Here is a 22606-nt window from a genome sequence, read left to right on the forward strand (position 1 = left end):
GACCGCGACAATCTGAGAAAAGCAGATTAGCGGTGGGGCAGAATACGAATGTCTTGGGGAATTTGGGGTCAAGGAATGTGAACTTTTAGGAAATCCTACACCTTCCAGACTACTTCAGAAATGAGGTGGTGGCTGAGTGTTTCAAGGGATTCTCCAATAAGAGCGTGTTTCCACCCTTTCCAAAGCAAAGCACTGTACAGCCAACCACAGTGACTCATGCTTGATGTCAATGTTACGTCACCACTTGGACAGGGAGCACCACCACTGAGGACAGGGAGCATCACCACAGAGGAAAGCAAAATACCGCCAAAGGGAAAAGACATTCCCCTCCCCCAGTGCTGGCTGTTTGCCTGACAAACTGCATTCTTCATTCTTCATCTCCAGTGCTCTTCTCTTTCCTGCCTGTGGGATTAATCCCCATAGCCCACTACCAGGCTTCCTTAGTCCTTTGGATCTGAGACATCACTGCTTAATTATAACCTTATTCTCTGTAACCAGCCCAAATTCCATACTCTGGTTCCTGTACTTGCTTCCCGTCTTCCCTCTCCACCTAGCCCCGAGTCACCCTCCTAGGGCATTCCTCTCCACACCATTTTGTTTTTTGTTTTTTTTTTTTTTTTAATATTTTTTATTCTGTGTGTAAGCATGCCACAGCGCATGTATAGAGAGGATAATCTAATCTGTAGAAGTCGGTTCTCTCCATCTACCTACCATGTGAGAGCAAGCTTGGTAGCACTAGCCTTTACCTGCTGAGCCTTCTCACTGGTCCTCCACACCAGTTCTTTGCCAGGCATTTGTTCTTCCATGGTTTTTATTCCTGTCTCTCCTATTTACCCCTGTCCCACCCTCCCCCAGGCTCTCAAGTTTGATTTCACTCCTCCACTTGCCCTTCCTTATCACAACTGAAGTTCTGGGCAGTAATGATGGCAATGCTGCCCAACACAACCCCTGCTCCCATGATGTCAGAAGGTGCCACAGTCTCATAGAGCACGTAATACTGCAGCATCAGGGCTACCACGACCTCAGAGTGCAGGACAGCACATACCAGGGCAGGGTGGGCCTTGGTGACTGCATAGCTTACACATACAAAGGAAACCAACGCAAGGAGCCCCACTGCCACCATACAGCTCCAGCTCAGAGTGTCTTGTGGTAGCACGGGGGTCTGTAGCACAAAGAGGCCTGGTACAGAGACTATTAGCCCCACCAGGCCAAATAGGAAGGCCACAGTTGGTAGGCAGGAGGGGAAGTGTAGAGAACGGTAAACCTGCAGCCCCAGCGACAGAGCCAGACCTCCCAGGAAAGCCAGTACATAGCCCAGGGCTGTGTAGAGGCCAGTAGTCCCCTCTTGCAATGTCCCTAGTCCAGGTCCCACAATGATGATTAGTCCAAGGGTGCTGCCAAACAGACCACACCAGGCATAGCCGCTGAGACGCTGGCTCTCGAGGCAGAGTGCAAGAAGGGCCGAGCACACGGTGGAAGAACCTTTTCGAACAGTGACTGCGTTGCCGGCGGGCACCACCTGAACGGCACTGTAGGCACAGCCAATGCTGAGGACATTGAGAATGGCATGAAGGAAGGCCCGAACCCGAACATCAGGAGGTCCCAGCAGTGGATCACCACGAAACTTAAGTATCAAAGCGATGGGAAGGTGGAAGAGGCATCGAAAGATGAGCAGCTCCAATGAGGGCAATTGGGATGTCTGGTAAGCCATACGGGAGAATGGGCCCACGAAGCCAGCAGACAGGCCTCCACCCAGCAGGGCCACAAACAGGCCTTTGGTGGCATTGGAGGGCCCGCAGCGATTGTGATGGTTCGAAGTGAGGCTGGATGGAGTGGAGGGCGGCGATGGCTGGGTGAAGTCAGGTAAGTTGAAATAGGGATGACTGGCAGCCTGTTAGGGAGAAAGGAGCTTGGACAGGAGGGCAACCACAGCCTGGGCAACGAGGTAGGGTGAGTGGTAGGCTGAGATCGTGGACCCTTCAGGATGGAAGAACTCCTAGGAGCTAGAAAGGACCTGAAGATGGATGAGGTGGTACAGAGTGGGCCTTGAGCATCTAAAGCAGGAGGCAGGTAGTGAATAGTCCTGGAGCATCGAGTTTCTCTGGGTCGTTGTTCCTGGGAGGAAAAAAAAGAGGACCCAGGGATACTCTGCTCGACTGAGGAAAGGGAGTTAGCTTCAGAGCTGTGATGTCACAGGCTCCAGGGATTTGTGGGTCCACCATTATGGATCTCACTTGTTGGTGTCGCCAGGGCCACTGGGAAATTTAGAGGAGGAAGGGAAGAGGAACATCTAGATACTGAATGTTGCCCCCAGTTCCCCCTTTGCCCCAAATACTCACCATCTCTTCTTGGACTTCCTCCTCTCCTCCTGGGTCGGGTTGCCTGGTCCCCCGCAGAGCTTCAGCCATTGTGACTTGCTTGGAATGGGGCTGGGGTTCTTCCCTGGAACCTTCCCGAGGGGGCAGGGACTATTCTCTCATTAATTCCAGCTTGGGTTTGTTGTTGTTGTTTATATTGGGGGGTTGGTTTGTTTCCTTTTGGTTTAGAGTGAATTTTGAGGGTGAGAGGGTAAAGAGGCTCTTTCTATAGGCCAGGCTATTCTGGAATTCACTATGTTGTCCAGGCTGATTATAGCAGACCACCACTCCAGGCTGGTTTTCTGCCTTTGTTGCTATGACTCCAAGTTCATTCTCACTCTCTTTCCCCACCCCCCTCCCCTACACTGAAACTGCTTTTGGTTTGGTTCTTTCGTTTACCTTTTGCATCATTTTACAAGGACTATTGCTTTTTGGTTTCTGTGTATGTGTGTGTTCATGTCCCAAAAAGCCCAAGGGTAACATTAGGTATTTCTCTTCAGGCTTTTTTTTAAAGATTTATTTATTTATTATATATAAATACACTGTAGCTGTTCAGAGACAATCAGAAGAGGGCATCAGATCTCATTACAGATGGTTGTGAGCCACCATGTGGTTGCTGGGAATTGAACTCAGGACCTCTGGAAGAGCAGTCAGTGCTCTTAACCACTGAGCCATCTCTCCAGCCCTTCAGGCTTTTTAAAAAATTTTTTTAAAGATTTATTCATTTATTATATATGAGTACACTGTAGCTGTCTTCAGATACACCAGAAGAGGGCATTGGATCTCTTTACAGATGGTTGTGAGCCACCATGTGGTTGCTGGGAATTGAACTCAGGACCTCTGGTAGAGTTGCCGGGTGCTCTTAACCGCTGAGCCATCTCTCCAGCCCGCTTTTTTTAATTTTTAAGGTTCTGTCCACTTTTTTTTTTTCATTTTTTAAGCATGGTCTTTTTTAAAAAGATTTATTTATTTAATATATATGAGTACACTGTAGCTGTCTTAGACACACCAGAAGAAGGTATGAGATCTCATTACAGATGGTTGTGAGCCACCATGTGGGTGCTGGGATTTGAACTCAGGACCTCTGGAAGAGCAATCACAATACTCTTAACCACTGAGCCATTTCTCCAGCCCTAAACATGGTCTTTAGTGGCAAAAACTTGCTCAGGAGGTTAGATGACTGGTCAGAGACTTCGAGGGATCCACCTGCCTCTCTGTCCTCTATTTTCTGAGGCATACAACGTCCCTACTTGGCTTTTCTTCCTTCCTTCCTTTCCCTCCCTCTCTCCCTCCCTCCCCCTTTCTTCCTCCTCACCATCCCTCTTTCTCTCTCCTCTCTTTGTCAGTCTGTCTTTCTTTGTTTCTGAGTGAACATGTTCTGCCATATATTGTGGGCACACACGTGTAATACAACGTGGAGGTTGGAGAAGCCAGCAATACTTACTTCCTCCCTGTCCGAGACAGTCTTTTGCTCTGTGCTTCTGTAAACTCCAGAGTGACTGACCTGAGAGCTCCTGGGATTCACCTATTTTTTTTTTTTTTTTAATGAGTTCTGGGGCTCAAACCAAGGTCTTCATGCTTGTGTGACAGGCCTTTACCAAGTGAGCTATATCTGCCTTGTTTGTTCTTCTTTTTAGATTTAACTTTGTGTGGGTGAGTGTTCTGCCTGCTTGCATGTTTGTATGCCACTTGCCTGCCTGGTACCCTTGGAGGTCAGAAGAAGATGTCAGCTCTCCTGAAATGAGCTACAGACAGGTGTTTGTAGACCACCATGTGGGTTCTGAGATTTGAATCTGAAAAAGTAACAGTACCCTTAAACACTGAGCCATCTTTGTAGCCTCAGTTTCTTTTTTAAAATATTTGGTGTGTGGACAGGTGTGGTGACTCACACCTTACATTTGGAAGGCAGATGCAGATCCCTGTGAGTCCCAGGCCAACCTGATCTATATTGTGAGTTCCATGCCAGTCAGGAGTGAGAACTACACAGTGAGAAAAAAAAAATGGGAAAGAAAAGAAGAGTGTATGTGGTTATGTTCATGCAAGTGTGCAAGTTCAACCATCTCTCCAACCCCCAAATTTAGTTTATTTTTAACTATGTATATACGTCTGTATGGGAGTATGTGGATGAACTCAGGAGCCTGCAGAGGCCAGAGATATCAGATCCCATGGAGCTGGAGTTATAGGGGGTTGTGAATTTGGATGTTGGGGAGAATCGAACTCTTGGGTATTCTGCAAGAGCAGTTCTCTCTTGTAACCATTGAGCATTTTCTCTAGGCCTCAGGGGATTTTTCTTTGTTTGTCTGTTTGTTTTGATTTTTGCCCAGGCTGGTCTCCAATATGTACCCTGTGGAATCTGACGTTGAAATCTTGGTCCTCATGCCACTCTCTCCCAAGTGCTTGGGATTATAAGCACGGGGCACAGGTGTTTGAAGGAGTGTGAGGGTGGGTTTTTATTGCTGTAAGGCTTGTATAGGCTGAGTGGCTTGGGACTTGCTAATAGACCAGCATGTACTTGAGCTTGCAGCGGTCTCCACTTTGCTGCCCTAGTGCAGGCATTACAGGCTTGTACCATGCTCTACAGGGAGAGTTTGCTCCTCTTTCCCCAGAAGTGGTTGTTTTTGTTTCTTTAGGGGGTTGTTTGTTTTGTTTTGTTTTGTTTTTCAAGCTAGGGACCTCACTATGTAGCCCTGGCTGACTGGACCTTGCTGCTTAGATCAGGTTGGCCTCCAAGTCACATAAATCCACCTGCCTTTGCCTCCGCAGCCTCATCATGCCAGGCCTCTCCAGAGTTTGTAATTTTGCAACCAGGGAGCAGTCTTAGAGGACTGTCCCATTGAGGTTTCAGGAATGTTTCTATGTATGCCACATTTCTCATGCTTCCACCGGTGTGTGGTTAGTGTTGTGCCCGGAAGCCCTCGCCAAGGCCTCTGCATTTATATGCAAGGACACAGAAGTGAATCTTTCCACTGGTGGAGGTGAAGTTCCAAGCTTTGTGTTTATCTGTGCTAATGATCCTCCTTTCTACGGGGTTGAGCTCTTCCTTGCCAGTGGGTCTACCTTAGGCATTCCTGAAGGTGGGTGCCCCCAGGGTTGTGAGGATGCTCACTTTGGATCTATAGGTTCCCCTGGGCCCACATTTGAATCTGCCATGTTGTACGTTTGCGGCTCCAGAGAAGGTGTGTGGTGTGCGTGTATGTGGTGAACAAATGTGCACACATAGCGTGCTCGACGTGTTCGAGGTGATGTGACCCCTGAGTGAAGGGTGTACAGAGGGAAGGGCGGGCGTAGGGTTGAGTCCCTTCCCAGGGAGTGAGTGGTCTAGGGCAATGCAGTCCAGTCACTGCCCCGCAAGGTGTGCACCCTGCGGGAGGCCCTGAGTCGTTTCCCTGTGCGGGATCCGCCGGGCCTCGGCCATCAGACTACAGAGTCCTGAGTCGGTGTTGGCTGCGCTTTGCTGGCTTCCTCTCGGCAGCAGCGGCAGCACTGGGGGGGGACTGTTTCCGGGGGTGGGGGTGGGGGGAGGACCGGGGCGGGGGGGGGAGCCGATGATGTCAGCGGCGGCGGCGGCGGCGGTGGGGCTGGGCCGGGGCCGGGCGCTGGGGGGGGCCGGGACCGGAGCCGGAGCCGAAGCCCAAGGAGGGCGAAACCCAAGCGGCCGGGGGTGGCCACGGGGATGAGCCGGGCCTGGCGGACGAGGCGCCATCGCAGTCAGGTGGGCCCCGGGGCGAACGGGGCAGGGCTAGGGAGGATGCCCCTCTCCGCTGCCCGGCGCCGCAGGGGCCGGAGCCGCGCCCCGCGACCGCTCCCCTTCCAGGTTGATCTAGGGGCGCAGGGGTCGGGGGCTGTAATAGGCCCCGCCCCTGAACGCGCACGGCGCTGGGGAGCAACTTAAGGGCGCCCTGGTATGGCGTCCAGCGAGCCGCGACTGGGGGACTCGGTCTCCTGGGGCCGAGAAGAGGGTCGTAATCACTCCACCTAGGAAGGGTTAAATTCTGCAGCCCAATGCCCCCTCCCTCTGTGGGGCAGGTTGGGGGTGGGGTGGGGCGGGTGTGATCCCGGGCAAGCGCTGCAAGCTGCTGGGAGGGCGATGGCGTAGGAGCCAGGCAGAGAGGGGGAGGGGTGGCCCTCTGAGCGCCCCAGAGTTGGGGTGTGCAGGGTGCGCAGTGCGAGCAGGGACCCAGAACCGCCGCGCCGTCGGGGCAGGGTTGTTGCTGTGAGTCCTGGAGATTGTACCTCCTGCGGTGCTGTGGGGCAAGGTAAACTACTGCTCCTGGGCAACACCGTTTGCCAGTCTGGCACCGAGGGGTCTGCCAGGGCCCTCCCTGATCCATAGAGATAGAAAGCCAGAAGGGGTACTTATTGGTTCAGAATTACAAGATATGGCTCTGTGGCTTTAGGTGACAGCTACCTTAAGTGTGGTGTCTGAGGTTGTGTATATAGTTTTTGTCAGCATGTTTTCTTATATGTATGTCTTATGTTGCACATATGAATGTTTATGTTTGTTTTCTGAATAGCTGGCATGGTGTGTGTGTGTGTGTGTGTGTGTGTGTGTGTGTGTCCGCGTGTGTGCATGCGCGCGCCTGTGTATGTGCGTGGGTTATGGTGGGCACCAGAATGCAGGACATACATACCCATTTGAAGAGTACTGTAAGTTGTGGACATTTGAATCAAAAGGTATCACGCCTGAGTTCCATTTCTGTAGTCCTGATGAGGTGTGGTCCAGTTGTGTAGAGGACAGAAAGGCGGATGGATTTGTGTGTCTGTGATGAGCGAGTTTCGTGGGGGATGCATGTCTGGAACTCAGACCTAATAATCATCAGGAACATGAGAAACTGAAGCCTGTGGGTCAGCTGTCACTGGTGTGAGGTGAGGGGTTTTGGGTGGGACATGCAAGATGTGTTTATGGGATCATGGGCAGCCAAGCACGGGAAAGGTTGCGTGTTTGCAACATTCTCCACGGGATTCTTTTGTGACGTTGTTTGTGTGAGCCTGTCTGGGCTGTTGGGCTGGGAGACAAGCTGGTCAGAAAACACTTAGGAGGAGGTGGCGTGACAAGGGCAGTGTGGGCCGCAGACCCAGGAGACCAGTGGAAAGCTTTGTGTGTGCACATGCCTACCTTCTGTGTGCTTAAGTGACGGGTGTAGGGCTGCCCAGGAGATGTTATGGGAAAGTTGGGAAATAAATATTAGGCAGGTCAAGAAGGGCAGGCATGGGTGCTATTGGGTGGTATGGCTCTCCTTTTGCAGAGTCTCTGTGCTTGCCCTCACCCAGAACATTAGGGCCACAGGGAGGAAAAGTCCTGGCTCCCACAAGGGAAGTGAGCTTAGACAGAGCGGCTCCTGGGTCATGTTTATGTAAAGGCCGGGTGTGACTTTTGTCACTAAAATGGAAAAAGGGATCACAGAGTTTTTAGTCTCCTCCTGCCTTGCCCTCTCCCTTTCTCTGCCCCCCTTTCCAGTATCTCTGACGCACACGAAGCCCTACTCCCCGGACAGTAAAATGGCTTTGGACAGAATTTGCTCACTAAGCAGATTCTTCGGAACAGGTTCCTCTTACCTTTGGGGCCTGGGCCCTTCAGTGCATGTGGGAGAGACACATGTACACTCACTCTGTTTGTGCACGCCATCTAGGCTGTGTGTACACATACAGGAGCGGGAAGACTCTATGGCTATATCCTCGGGAATGGATGAGGGAGGCTGCCTGCCTATGAGGCCTGTGGGACAGGTGCAAGACTTACATCAGAGCTGAAGTGGTCTGTTGCCTCCACAACTTCCTCACTGCAACACTTTCTGAGTGCCTGTGAGATGGAGCTAATGACCCACCTTACTGAAGTTGCAACAGCATATGGAAAATAGACCTGATATATAGCAACAAATTGAGAACTATGCCAGTACCAGCCCCTGTCGGTCCTGTTGCAGAGAATCCCCGGCTCCCAGTTTCACTAGTAACAGTAGTCATAAACAGTTGGTTCACATTAACTGTAGCCTCTGCTCCCAGGTTTCTATGTACTGCCACTCATCTGTCTTCACCCTGGCACTGGGACCACCTCACTCCTTCAGGCAAAGCAGCTGAAACCCAGAGGATTAAATCCTTTGCCCCAAGTCACTTGTTTGTGAGAGGTGCTCAGGCTCCAGAGTCTGTACTCCTGACTTCTGTACTGTGCTGCCTTTTGCTTTTTGGGAACATTCAGCGTGCACATGACGGCACACACGCCACCATTTTTGTTTTTTTTTTGTTTTTTTTTTGAGACAGGGACATACTCTGTAGCCGAGCATCTAGTGTTTTCCAAGCCTTTTGCCTCACCTTCCTGAATACTGAGATTGCAGGCTTAGATTATCATACCTGTCTCAGCAGGACAGTTCTTAATTTTTAATTTTTAATATTTAATTATGTATATGAATATTTTGCACCACATGTCTATGCATATGTATGTCTGTGCACCACATGTATGCTTAGTGCCTGAGGAGGTCAGATGTTATTGGAGCCTCTAGCTGGAGTTATGGATGGTTTTGGGTCACTATATGGATGCTGGGAATTAAACCTGAGTCTTTGTAAGAACAAGTGCTCTTTTTTTTTTTTTTTTTTCTTTTTCTCGGAGCTGGGGACCGAACCCAGGGCCTTGCGTTTGCTAGGCAAGCGCTCTAGCACTGAGCTAAATCCCCAACCCCAGAACAAGTGCTCTTAACTGCTGGGCTGTCCGTCCTGCCCTTCACCAAACTGTTTTAGAGGACCAGTCCTCATGGGCAGTGCTCTCAAGAGTGCCAGCCCAGGGTTTGAGGCTTTGTCTTCTGGGTGCTAGCTTTGGGACACTGAATAATCAGGAGAGATTGTCCTTGTCCCATGGGTGATAGAGGGTAAAGGAGAAGCATTTTTTTAATTAATTTATTTCTGTTCTCTCTTTCATGAAGTTCTGGGTTTTCTTTTGGGGGGGGTTCTGGAGCTGGGGACTGAACCCAGGGCCTTGCGTGCTTGCTAGGCAAGCGCGCGCTCTACCACTGAGCTAAATCCCCAACCCAAGGAAAAGCATTTAAGTTCAGTCCTAACAGTTTATAGAGATGTTGGGAAGAGGCCAAGAAAAGGGTATTAAAAGCGTGTGAGTATGTATGTGCGTGAGTGTGCGTGTGAGTGTATGCGAGTGTTGTGAGTATGAGTGTGTGAGTGAATATGTGTGTGTGAGTGTATGTGTGTGTGAATATGTGAGTGTGTGTGCGAGTGAGTGTTGCACTTGAATATGGGGATTCAAGTGTTTACTGCACATGTGGAGGCCAGAGCAAGACATTGCTTGTCTTTTATTTCCTTTGGCTTCATTGACTTGAGAAAGGGTCTGACAGTAACCTAAAATTTGCCATTTTGACTAGGATGACCAGCCAGTGAGCCCTTAATCTGCCTTGCCCTCCAATCCTGCGGTGACAAGTTCAGAGCCATGCCCCAGCTTTCTATGTGGGTGCTAGGGATTTGAACTCAAGTGCTGTTACTCATGGCGCTGTCTCCCCAGCCCTGGTTTCCTGGGGGTTTTGCTTGTTTGGTTTTTTTGTTTGTTTGTTTTTGAGTTCCATTTCTTTGTGTGTGAGCACATGCCACAGTGTACATGTGGAGTTCAGAAGAGAGCTTGCAAGAGTTGGTCCTCCCCTCCTACCACGTGGATCCTGGGGACTCAGGTTTCCAGGCTTCTGTGGCAAATGCCTTTACCCTTTGAGCTATCTTAACCACTCTAGCTTTTGTTTTTTTGTTTTTTGTTTTTTGTTTTTTGTTTTTTGGTTTTTTTTTTTTTGGTTCTTTTTTTCAGAGCTGGGGACCGAACCCAGGGCCTTACGCTTCCTAGGCAAGCGCTGTACCACTGAGCTAAATCCCCAACCCCGCTTTTGTGTTTTTAAGATAGTCTCAATAAGGAGCCCAGGATAGCCTTGAACTCTCACATCCTCCTGTTCCAGCCTTCTGAGTGCTGGAGTTACAGGCATGAGCTACCAGACCCAGCTTCCAAAGACCATGTTCAACCCAGGAGTCACACTAAAGTGCAGGTAGTGCTGAGGACCCTTGGTGGAAGAGAAACATACAGGCAGATAGCCTTTCCGATGCTTGATTCACTCCACGGGAGTGCTAACAGGGTCTTGAACTACTTTGGAGGCCAGAGGGGCTTGAGAAGGCTTGCAGGTCATTTCCATACAGCTTTAGCCAGACTGGTGACTGCTGGATTTAGGAACAAGGGAAGGGGTGGAGTCAGATGTGACACAGTTAACACTTAGCATGTGAGAGTTGGTGTGGTGATTTATGTAACCAGCTGGCCTGCTATAGGCTCCTCAGGGCAGGATCCAGCAGTATGGCAGACAGAAAGACTTGGCATCTGGGGTCATCCAAGCCCAGATTAAAATTTTGGCTGTTACTTACAATCTCTCTTACCTTCAATAAGGTTTATTCCCTTTCTGTAAAATTGGGAGAATATAAAAACCTAGTGTGGCCTATTGTGTGCAGCTTTGAGGGTATAATTAAATGAGATAATGTATATCAAGCCTCTAGATATGTACCAGGTAGACTGAGTGTCCCAAAAGTCAAGATATGGCCATCATCCTCAGCTCTGAAGATGGCTTCTTTCTTGAGAGTAGAGGCTCCAGGGAGAATAGTTTTGTCTGTCTGTTCTAGAAAAATCTCACATTGCCCAAACTAACTTCAAATTCATGACCCAACCTCCAGAGTGCTGGTGCCACCAACACAAATTCTTTCATTTACTGAAACCCTGCGCTTCTTCCTTGTTCCTTCATTATGGGCTGGGACCCAAGGCGATGCTAGGCAAGTGCCCTGCCTCTGTCCTGGACTTCCAGCCTCTAACTCTTTTAACCTCTCCTTATGCGTGATACTTGAGTAAACAACACACTCATCGTACCCTGTCCCTCCTCGAAGCCCACACTCTAGAGATAAATAAGCAGTGTGTTTACTAAGTGGCGTGAAGGGAAATAAAGTAACAGAGAGCTATGAAGTTTTCAAAAGTGAGAAGGGGTCAGGGTAGACCCCCTAAGCCAGATGACTAGTCAAAGTACACAGAAGGTAGAATTATGGGACATGAATCGATCCAGAGGAAAGAACATTCCACATGGGGAGAACAGCAAGAGCTGAGGCATTCTGGAATATGTGCTCAGATCCAAGCTCTGTGACACCTCTGAGGTCACTCAGGCAGTCTAGAGTAGAGAACCAGGGCTGGAAGTGCAAGTCAAAAAAAAAAGTAAAAGAAACAAAAAACATAGGGGTTTGGGGATTTAGCTCAGTGGTAGAGCACTTGTCTAGGAAGCGCAAGGCCTTGGGTTCAGTCCCCAGCTCCGAAAAAAAGAAAAAACAAACAAACAAACAAACAAAAAACATAGAAGTAGGGCTGGAGAGATGGCTCAGCAATTAGGAGCACTTGCTTCTCTTCCAAATGGACCCGGGTTCAAATCCCAGTGCCTACATGGCAACTCACAACTGTCTGTAATTCCAGTTGCAGGGGATATGATATCCTAGCACAGATAAACATGGAGGCAGAACACCAATGTAAGTAAAATTTTAAACATTTAAAAAACAAGAGCTGGAAAGATAGCTCAGTGGTTAAGAGCACTGACTGCTCTTCCAGAGGTCCTGAGTTCAATTCCCAGCAACAACATGGTGGCTCATAACCATCTGTAATGGGATACGATGCCCTCTTCTGGTGTGTCTGAAGACAGCGAGAGTGTACTCACATACATGAAATAAATAAATAAATCTTTAAAAATAAACAAACAAAAACCCCCACAAATATTATAAGAATATGTTTTCATTTTAATCCCAGGTGTGTGTGTGGTGGGGGTATGGGGATGCTTTACAGCAGCTGACTATGATTTGCCTCGTGCTCTAGCAGAGGCGTGTTTTTGCCAGCTGCAGACAGTTCCTGCAGTTGTGTGACGTTTGGAATCCTGGGAACTTTTCAGAGAGTCTATACGTGCTAGGGCTCTGGTGGGTGGGTGGTGGCTGTTGGTTGTTCAGGGGTTACAGATTGTTAGTAGTTGTGTTCAAAGAAGAAACAAGAAGGAAGAAGTTAGTCTCAGAGTGTATCTTTCTCTCTTCCCTGTGTCTTCTTTTCTCCCATCTAGTGGTAGGGGGTGAGGGAGAGCTGGGGTAGGGGAAGGATAAAGGGTTGGAAACCCAAGAAGTCACAAAGTAGCTAAGACCCTTTACAAGAGAAACAGCAAGCACAAACAAATAACTTTAAAATTCACAGAACTGCCAAACTCATTCTTTCAGATGTTTGTTTAATGTGTATGGGTATTTTGCCTGCATGCATGTTTATGTACACATACCATCTGCTGCCAGTGGAGGTCAGAAGACATGAGATTCCTCCGGGACAGTTGTGAGCTGCCATTTGGGTGCTGTAAATAAAACCTGGATCCTTTGAGAGAGTAGCCAGTGTTCTTAACTGCTGAGCCCTCTCTCTCTACCCAGTTCATCTTGAAGCCCACATTCTGCCTATTCTTTTCCATCCCTTTCCTTACCATTTCCAGGGCACAGTCATCCCTAGGTATCCATGAGAACTTGGTTCCAGAATGCCCCATGGGTATGGATATACTAGTTATACTAGTAAATCATGTCTGGTGATGGATTTCTATACTCCCAACACTGAGGAGGTGGAGGTGATAGGATCAGGAAGGAGTGCAAGACCATTCTTGATCAGTTCAGGTCTGGGCTGCAAGAGACCCTGTCTCAAAATAAGTAAACAGTTTGTCAAAGTATCTGCATCTAAATTACACATGTCCTCTTGTCTACCTTGTTGTCTCTACTTAAAATGTTTAATACCTTACAAATTCCATATAAACTGTTTTTGGAATTTTTATTTTATTTGTTTCGATTCAGGGTTCTCCCCATTTGGCTCTGCTAGCCTGATACTTGGTGTGTATATCAGGGTGGCATTGACCGTCAGTGATCCTTCTTCCTCTTCTCCTCAGTGCTGGGATAACATACATGTCCCACCACACCTGTCTAAGTAGTTCTTATTGTGTTGGGTAGAGAACAGTGGCCAGAGATTCAAGTCTGTGTGTGTTCAGTGCAGGACCAGTGTTTTGGAATTTTGTTGATCCTTGGTTGGCTGAGTTATTAGCTCATTTTATCTTTTTTTTTTTTCTTTCTTTTTTTTTGGAACTGGGGACCGAACCCAGGGCCTTGTGCTTGCTAAGCAAGCGCTCTACCACTGAGCTAAATCCCCAACCCAGCTCATTTTATCTTTAAAACCACCCTGCCCAGTGGGAACTGTTCCTCAGACAAGAAAACTAAGATAAAGGTTAAGTAACTTTTCCAGGATCACATAGTTGGTGTCTTCATCTCCCATAATTCATTTTAGGGCTTGCCATGGGGCAGTTGAACTGGTCTAAACTCCAGGGGAATTAGCAGCAATGCCAGGGTCAGAACGCTGTAGCAGTACATCCCCTTGGCCTGCAGATGAGCTTGCAGTGTTTAACTCCTTCACAGTGGCCATTGTGAATGTTAAGATAGATGGTGTGCACATGCTATGCTTTGCCTATAAACAAGTGGCAGCTCCAACACTTGTAGTGGTAATGATTCTGGGTGATTGCTAAGAGCCAGGCCAGCTTTGGGTCTCTGCAGTTCTAAGAAACACCAATAGGCCTTGCCACATACCATGCATATCTGTAGGCATCCTCTTGTAACATGTGGTGCAAGGTGGGCAGTCCTGGTACAGGGATGAATGGGTACTGGAGTCAAACTGACTTTGCTTCTCTTCACATGGCTTCCTTGAGGAAGGAGACCCCTAATTTTCACCAAGTTCTAGGTAGACTAGCAGTGTTCCAGTGGGGGCTATTAACATCCTCTGTCATGGTGTACTAAAGTCATTGGAGACTTTGAACCCAAACTTTGTAGGGTCAGATCCCAGCCTAGCTGCTAACTGGCTATACAACCTTGAGCAAGCTACCAGCATGCCTAAGTTTCTATCATCTTAAAGTAGAGAAGCCCATGCTAAATGGTGAGGGAAAAGATGAAATGACGCAAATGCAGTTCCGAGGCCATCATAGATGACTCCCTAGTCAGAAGGGCTGGAGAGATGGCTTCATGGCTAAAAACCCTGGCTGCTTTTGCAGAGGGCCCAGCTTCAGTCCCCAGCTTACAACCACCTGTAATTCTGCTTCCAGGGGACCTGACACCATTACTCAGATAGACAAGCAGGTAGAATACCAATCAATGTACATTTAAATAAATAAATAAATAAACAGAAGAGAGTAAGAGACAATGACTCCAGGCAACAGGTGAGGAGGATCTCTGTCCCCAGGACTCTTGCCGAACCACAGTGCAGTAACAAACGGGGCAACCCTTCGGCTCTTGCTCTGTGCCTGGCATAGTGGTTACAACTTTGGTTTCAACTATTGCCCTGTTTATCACCGTTTTTCCTCCCGCCCAGAAGAGGTATCAGCCATTCGTGTCTTGCGGCATCATGAGGTGAGGTATAGTCTTTAGATAGTGTGGGTAATCACTGAAGAAGGAGTGTTTTGGGGTGTTGAGATTAGATGAGAAGTTTTGGGTGTGGGATACTGGTGATTGTGTCGCCCATGTCGTGTGGAAGGGGCCAGAGCTTCCTGGGTACATTAAGGGTAGATGAGAAGGACCCAGGCCATCCCTGCTGACTGCTGCCAGACTTTGGATCAGGGACCTGAGTGACTCTGGAACTCAGATCTCCAAATGAAAACATAGGAACCTGAGACTGCAGTGGCTGCACAGCTGGGAACTGCTCGCTTGTGACTGTCATAGCTCACCTTTTGGTTGCCTACTGTTCCATTTGAACCTCTCAGAAAGAGATGAGGTGGGTTACATGTGCCCCGTCCTAGCTTTAAAGACAAAATCCAAAATCCAAAGGTCTCAGAACAAAGAATGGGACCCAAAGCCTCTCACTCTAGGTCTGGTTACCTTCCAAGTATCCTCAAGAGAGTAGAGCAAGCAGGCATATATGCATGTCATTGGTCACCTGGTACCTAGAACACCCCTCTCCCCACCTCCACCCGGCAACACACATGCCAGGATAAGATATCTGGGTCTGTGGTGTATATGAGGAAGCACTCTTCTAATGCAAAAATCTAATCAGGTTAGTCCAATGGGGGAGGGGCTCTATTTTGATATGTAAATAAGCCCACTGAGATTTAAAAAACAAAAACAAAAAACGTGCAAGTCTTTGATTTCTCTGAGTCCCAAGACTGGGCCAAAGGGATTAAAGTGGGCTGTGAGGCTGAGGCGGCCTTGGACCTGTGGGATTGAAATGCTCTGTTGTACTGTTCTGAGGTGAATTGGGGATATGCAAATCATCTTGTACCTCTTGTGGCTGGCAGAGCAAGCTCAGCGATAATCTTGTGGCCTCCTTGGTCTGATTGGATTTGGCCAAGTAGCCTGACAGGCTCTGGTAGGGATCAGGGCTTGCAGAGCAGCCAGTGTCTTTGACTGTTGGACTCATGCCCACATCCTGAATCCTTTCCTTGTGCGGACCCTCTTCCTGTCTCCTCTTGATTTCTGACACAGTTTCTGTTTCTCTGCAGAAGGAAAAGGCCAGACTGGAGGGACTTGCTGAGCCACTACACTGCTCCATGTTGGCTATGCTCTCAGGTGAGAAAGTGTGGGGAAGACAGCAAAGGCAGCTACCTTGTTCACCCCCCTGACCCCCCACAATGGTTGGGTGTGGAGAGTTTCCCTTTCTACTGCTTATTGTGAATCTGGAGGTCATGACCACTTGCCCCTCACTGTGGCCTGAGGTATCCCTAGCCTCTGCTGACCCAGATGTTAAACATCCTGATCTTGTATATTGGTTTGATTCCAAGCGGCCTAGTGTGTTAACCCATCATTTCTGTGACCTTCCACCAGATTCTGACCAGCAGTCTCTAACTGCTGTCCTCCATCTATCTTCCTGGTTTCAGAAGCTCCTGACCCCTGCCCAGCCTCTGAGACTCTCCCTAACCTCTTTTCCCTATGTCTAGGCTGGCATCATGCCACCCCCTGCAGAGGTGACGGACCCATCCCATGCTCCAGCTGTCCTGCGCCAGCTCAATGAGCAGCGGCTCCGTGGCCTCTTCTGTGACGTCACCCTCATAGCAGGAGACACCAAGTTCCCTGCTCACCGCAGTGTGCTGGCCGCCTCTAGTCCTTTCTTCAGAGAAGCTCTACTAGCTTCAGCCCCACTGCCCCTCCCACCAGTTACTGGTGGCTCAGCCCCCAGCCCTGCAACCACCACAGCTGCCTCCTCTTCATCCTCTCCTCCCCCTCCAGCCTCTCCTCATTCTTCATCTCCTCCTCGGGTGCTAGAGTTGCCCGGGGTCCCAGCAGCTGCCTTCTCTGATGTCCTCAACTTCATCTATAGTGCCCGGCTTGCACTCCCTGGTGGTGGCGGGGATGGGGCAGCTGTGGCAGAGATTGGAGCTCTGGGCCGGAGGCTGGGTATCTCTCGGCTACAGGGCCTGGGGGAAGGAGGTGACACTTGGGTACCACCTGCCCCATCTTCCATGGTCACCTCAGAGCCTAATGAGGATAGTTTGGGGCCAGGGCTTAGAACAGATGGAGGATGGGAAGGTGACAAAGCTGAGCCCCTGACTCCTGACTCACAGCCCCGGCGGCCCTTTCCTTGCCCCCGATGTGGAAAAAGCTTCATCCATCCCAAGCGACTGCAGACCCACGAGGCTCAGTGTCGACGAGGGTCCAACACTCGGGGGTCTGCAGGGCTGGGACCTGGGGGCTCTGGCCCTGGAGGTCCTGCAGGAGTGGACGCCTCAGCCCTGCCACAACCAGTGAGCTTCAGAGATGGCCCTGAGCATGTGGTGAAGGTTGTGGGCGGCCATGTGCTCTATGTGTGTGCAGCCTGTGAGCGTTCCTACGTGACCCTGTCCAGCCTGAAGCGGCACAGCAATGTACACTCATGGCGGAGGAAGTACCCCTGCCGCTACTGTGAGAAGGTGTTTGCCCTGGCTGAGTACCGCACCAAGCATGAGGTGTGGCACACTGGGGAACGCAGGTGAGTGACCTGAGTTGGACAAGGGAGGGGTGGGCAGAGGGGTCTAGAAAGGGGGCTATCCTCACTGGATCTGCCCTTGTCCCTCCCTGCTTACAGCCTCCAGAGCTGCACTGCCTCCTTTCAGCCCCAGTTCCTTTGTGCCAGCATTGTGCCCATCTAGGCTTGGTGTTGTGGGAAAAGCCAGGAAGGAAAGAGAAATTTGCCCTCACAGGAGAGGACTGTGGGATTTAGAGCACACAGAACAACACCTAGTATTTCCTTAGCATGACCATTCTGTCATTTTACCACAGAAGGCATTTTGGGGGCTAAAATATGGGCCTATTCCCATGTTACAACAACAACAGAGGCTGGCAGGAGTCAGGGTGCTGAGCTTAGTCTGGCCCTGCTCCAGAGGCTGGAGGGTGCAGCAAGCAGCAGAGGGGGAGGATGAACAAGTTGCTGGGAAGTTACAGGTCTGAGGGCTGCAGATGACAGGGCAAGATGAGGCCCTGCCTTCAAGGCCTTTAACTCAAGTGGCTCTGTTCCTGCCCTATTCCCTGCTGTCCTGGCCCAGGTACCAGTGCATCTTCTGCTGGGAAACCTTTGTGACCTATTATAACCTGAAGACCCACCAGCGAGCCTTCCATGGCATTAGCCCTGGCCTCCTAGCCAGTGAGAAGACACCCAATGGAGGCTACAAGCCCAAGCTTAATACCCTCAAGCTGTACCGCCTGCTCCCTATGCGGGCAGCCAAGCGGCCCTACAAGACCTACAGTCAGGGAGCCCCTGAGGCCCCTCTTTCTCCAAGCCTCCACACACCGGTCCCCGCCGTAATGCCAGCCAGCCCCCAACCCCTACTCCCATCCGTCCCAGAACCTGGTCCTCCCCACTCTGTCATCACCTTTGCTCATCCAGCTCCCTCAGTCATTGTCCACGGGAGCAGTAGTAGTGGTGCAGCTGGGGGTGGACCAGTCGGCACAGGAGGGTCCCAAGCTGCCTCAGTCATCACTTATACGACTCCCCCAAGACCCCCCAAGAAACGAGAGTACCCACCTCCTCCCCCTGAGCCTGCAGCAACACCCACCAGCCCAGCCTCCACCGCTGTCATCCCAGCCACAGCTGCAGGGCCAGCCACAGCCACAGAGGAGGCCAAGGGCCGGAATCTGCGGGCTGGGAGGACTCTGACTTACACAGCCAAACCCGTGGGTGGGGTGAGTGGGAGTGGGGGTTCCCCCACAGGGACAGGCCGAGGCTCTTCTCAGCTTCAGGCTCCACCTCCACTGTGTCAGATCACTGTGCGAATTGGGGAAGAGGCCATTGTCAAGCGCCGCATCTCAGAAACTGACCTACGTCCGGGAGAACTGAGTGGAGAGGAAGTAGAGGAGAGCGAGGAAGAGGAGGAAGAAGAGGAGGAGGAGGACCAGGAGGACCAAGAGGAATCGAAGGCTGGAGGGGAAGATCAGCTTTGGAGACCCTACTATTCATATAAGCCTAAGCGCAAGGCTGGAGCTACTGCCAGCGGGCTGAGCGGACTGCCCCGAGGACGAAGACCACCTCGCTGGAGGCAAAAGCTGGAACGAAGGGGCTGGGAGGAAACCCCAGCAGTGGAGGGCCCAGGAGGACGAGGACGTGGTGAGCGTAGGCACCGTTGTGGGGACTGTGCCCAGGCTTTTGCCACTCTGAGGAAGCTGAGAAAGCACCAGGAAGCTCATAGCGGGGGCTCGCACAACTCTAGGACTGGCAGGAGGTCTTCCACCCGTTTCACCTGTCCCCACTGTGCCAAGGTGTGCAAGACGGCAGCTGCTCTGAACCGACATGGGCAGAGGCATGCTGTGGAGCGGCCTGGGGGCACTCCCACACCTGTCATTGCCTATTCCAAAGGCAGCATTGGCACCAGGCCCACTGATGTCAAGGAGGAAGCCCCCCAAGAGATGCAAGTGTCCTCATCCAGTGGAGAGGCAGGCGGTGGTAGTGCTGCTGCTGCTGCTGCTGAAGCTTCTGAGTCTGCCTCACTCCAGGACCCGGTCATCTCTGGGGGTGAGGAACCCCCAGTAGCAGGTGGGGGTGGCTATGTATACCCACCTGTGCAGGAATTTCCCCTGGCCCTGATAGGAGGTAGCCGGGATCCCGGTGCTGGCAAAGGAAAACCTGGGAATGAGGGGCCAGTGGGAGCTTCCGAGGGAAACCGGATGGAGGAGATGGGGACTGCCAAAGTCACCTTCTACCCTGAACCCTACCCACTTGTCTATGGCCCCCAGCTCCTTGCTGCCTACCCTTACAACTTCAGCAACTTGGCTGCTCTCCCAGTTGCTCTCAACATGGTCCTACCTGATGAAAAGGGTGGTGGGGCCCTTCCCTTCCTTCCGGGGGTCTTTGGCTACGCAGTGAATCCTCAAACAGCACCACCTACTCCACCAACCCCACCTCCCCCTCTTCCTCTGCCAGTTCCCCCTAAGGGAGTAGGGGAAATGACAGGGGTTGAGAGAACCCAGAAGGGGGATGTGGGGTGAGCACCAAGGCCAGATCCCCCCTCTTACCAGATGCCACCCTCCCTGAGTCCCTCTTCCCTCTCCCCCCAGCTCCCTGGCCTCCCTGTCCTTTGGGAGCCCCATAACATTCTTGTGCAGGGATTTGGGGGCCCCTGGAGCTCAGGAGTCAGGCTGCTTTGTGTGATTGTAGTTTCCCCATTCCCTGAGAAGGGATTTTGGGTTGTTCCCTCTCAGTCTTCTCCAGGGAATGGCCCCTGTGAGGGGCAGAGCCAGCTCCCATCCCTTCTCCAGCCCTTGGGCAACTGAGCAATATACTTCTCTGAGTCTCTACTTACAGCCCCACCAGCTCTGAATGTCTAACCTGCTCCCCTAATTGGTAAGCCTAGGGGGAAACCATCTATCTCTCTCACCTAATGATGCCTGCTCATTCTGACGCTGTCTCTAAGCCCTTCCCCAGATGCTTCCTAGCACATTCCATTCTTTGTGGCCCAAGGCCTGGACCAGACCATTGTGATATCTGACCCACCAGCCTGGAAGCATGGCTTTGGATTCCGTTCTTCCCAAGGTGGGTTTCTCTGTCCTTGTTTCTTTCATATTAAGATGCCATGCCTTCCTTGGCTTCCATGCCTTTGGATCTTCCATATTCCTTCCTGCACTCCGAGACTTTGGAGATGGCCTAACCCATTCCAGGTCATAAGGAGGCAGGAGGTGTCCTATGGCTGAGCACTTTTTCAATACAGGGCAGGGAAATCTTGGGCCCTACCTTTACCCCAAGTCCAGTGACCCCAGATTCTTCCAAGACAAAAGAGGTGAATAGATCATAACTCTTCTGGCCTTTATATGTGGCTGCTTTGGGAATAACCCAAATTCGAGCACCAGGTATGAAGTACTCCATACAGAATGGAGAAGAGAATCTACTTTCTCCGTGTCAACCCCTCACTATGGTTTCTTCTAGATTAGACCAAATAGCCAGAGAAACTGATGGGGGTTTGATGTGTGGGTAAGCCCAAGATCTGCACAGAACCTCCACCCTCACCTTTATTCCGTCTCCTCTGATGTCACTGTCCTCACCAATCACTCCAGATGGTTTTAAGGGAACCATCTTCCTCTTCTGGTGGGCTTTGGGGTATCCCCACCAACTCTGCCTCCAAAACAGCACCTTATACCCCATCTCAAGTCTCCCACACCCAAAGATCCCAGCCTAGGAATGGGGCACAGGGATTTTTAAATAGTCCCTAATCCCTAATTTGCACTAGTTAACCCTGGTCAGGGGTCCTATGTTTCCTTCCAGTAGGGACAATAGAGAAATGTTTGTTCCTAATTCCCTTTGAAAATGGGGCCTCCCTGACCTGATGTGTGATTAGATGGATATTTCCAATATACCCATCTCCCCTCCCCCACAAAGAAAGAACCAGCTCACAAAGGGAGAGCCAATTTGGGGGAACAAATTTGATGTGGGAGTTAGAGGAGTATGATTTCAAAAGGAGAAAGACTGTTTTAATCAAAATGACAGTCTTTCAGCTACTGTTTTCTGGGGCCAAGATGGCTGCCCTCTGACTTGCTATGGAGAGGGCAAGATCATGGCTTTTGGAGGGAGGTGAGTTTGGGAAGGCCAGGAGCATCCTCCTGCCTCCTCCTAACCTCCAAGTATACAGAAGGGGAGGTTTTTGACAGGCTTCCTGAATGTTAACCACGGAGGGGGTCACTCCACCCCTCCTCTGTCTCTTTGCACTTTTCTTGGTCTTGGCTACAGCCTGAGTGAAGAATTTCCTACTGAATGTACCAAGTTCCAGTTTTTAAGGGGGGAAAAGTTTCAAACAGGGAAAAATGGAAAAAAAAAAGAAAAAAAATCACTAAAAACTCCCATAAATCTTGTTTCTGGCACTTTAGAAAAACTGCAAAAAATACATAATAAAGAATACATATATATATCTACACACAAATTATATATATAAATATATCTATATATACAGCGGAACCACAAGAGAGACTGAGGAAGGCCTGAAGGCAGGGGGCAGAGATGACAAAGGTCCCCTCTACCTTCATTGCCCTCCTCTGAGGAAGTCTTGAGAGAAGGGGTAAAAATGAACTGGGGAATTTGAATTTCAGAATAGATCAAAATTCTGACCATTTGGAAGAATTGAGATTATAAATGGGTTTTGTTTTTGTTTTTAATAAGGGTAAAGACAATAGCTTCCAGAATTTGGTGACAAACAGTTGTGGCAAAGCAGAAACTTAAAAATATATATCTGAGCTGGAAGGTCTCCATATCCTGAGTTTCAGGTGCTGGGAGTTTGGGATTTTGCAATTTTGTCATTTGGAGGTGATCAAGTCTTGTCAGTTTGTGCCCTCTTTCCCCATGTGACCTGGGGAGAAGGGAAAAAGTGGGAAGCTACTGGTTCTGTGCCACAGCACGCAAGATTTAGAATTTTACAGACTCTAGCTCTATACGTAGTGAGGACCCAGATTTAGAGAATCTGACCAATATTTATCTCCAGATTTGTGTGTTTTCAATTCTCTAGGCCAATAAATCAACAAGACAAATGAACTCTGCTCACAGCGATGCCAGTTGCGATCATTTGTGTGGCTGGTGGGTGGGGCAGGCATTTGTTTTCTTTGCTCAGCAGGGACCCTGAGCTGTAGCCTGTTGCCTCCAGGGGCTTCACTGCACTTACATCCCTCGACTCCAGCTGACCCTAGGTAGAGACTCAGGAGCTGGAGACGGTAGCTTGGGTAGAATGCAGATCTGGTTCTCAGCCCAACATGATGGCACATACCTCTACATGAGA

At 50.1% G+C, this 22606-nt stretch overlaps 2 protein-coding genes across 3 annotated transcripts; one reads left to right on the forward strand and one right to left on the reverse strand.

Moving 5' to 3' along the window:
- Positions 1–604: 604 nt before the first annotated feature.
- Positions 605–2387, reverse strand: Slc35g3 (solute carrier family 35, member G3). Its single transcript, NM_001127658.1, has 2 exons — positions 2340–2387; positions 605–1891 (listed from the first exon to the last, which is right to left on the reverse strand). Exons 1-2 carry the CDS (start codon positions 2340–2342, stop codon positions 872–874), a joined length of 1023 nt encoding a protein of 340 aa, NP_001121130.1. The 5' UTR covers positions 2343–2387; the 3' UTR covers positions 605–871.
- Positions 2388–5901: 3514 nt separating this feature from the next.
- On the forward strand, positions 5902–22372 carry Zbtb4 (zinc finger and BTB domain containing 4). Of its 2 annotated transcripts, none has more exons than XM_087570442.1 (4): positions 5902–6069; positions 15887–15953; positions 16322–17349; positions 17903–22365. In XM_087570442.1, exons 3-4 carry the CDS (start codon positions 16331–16333, stop codon positions 19836–19838), a joined length of 2955 nt encoding a protein of 984 aa, XP_087426568.1. In that variant the 5' UTR covers positions 5902–6069; positions 15887–15953; positions 16322–16330; the 3' UTR covers positions 19839–22365.
- Positions 22373–22606: the final 234 nt, after the last annotated feature.

Source organism: Rattus norvegicus, chromosome 10 (assembly GCF_021556685.1).
Source record: "Rattus norvegicus strain SHRSP/BbbUtx chromosome 10, alternate assembly SHRSP_T2T, whole genome shotgun sequence".
NCBI lineage: Eukaryota > Metazoa > Chordata > Mammalia > Rodentia > Muridae > Rattus > Rattus norvegicus.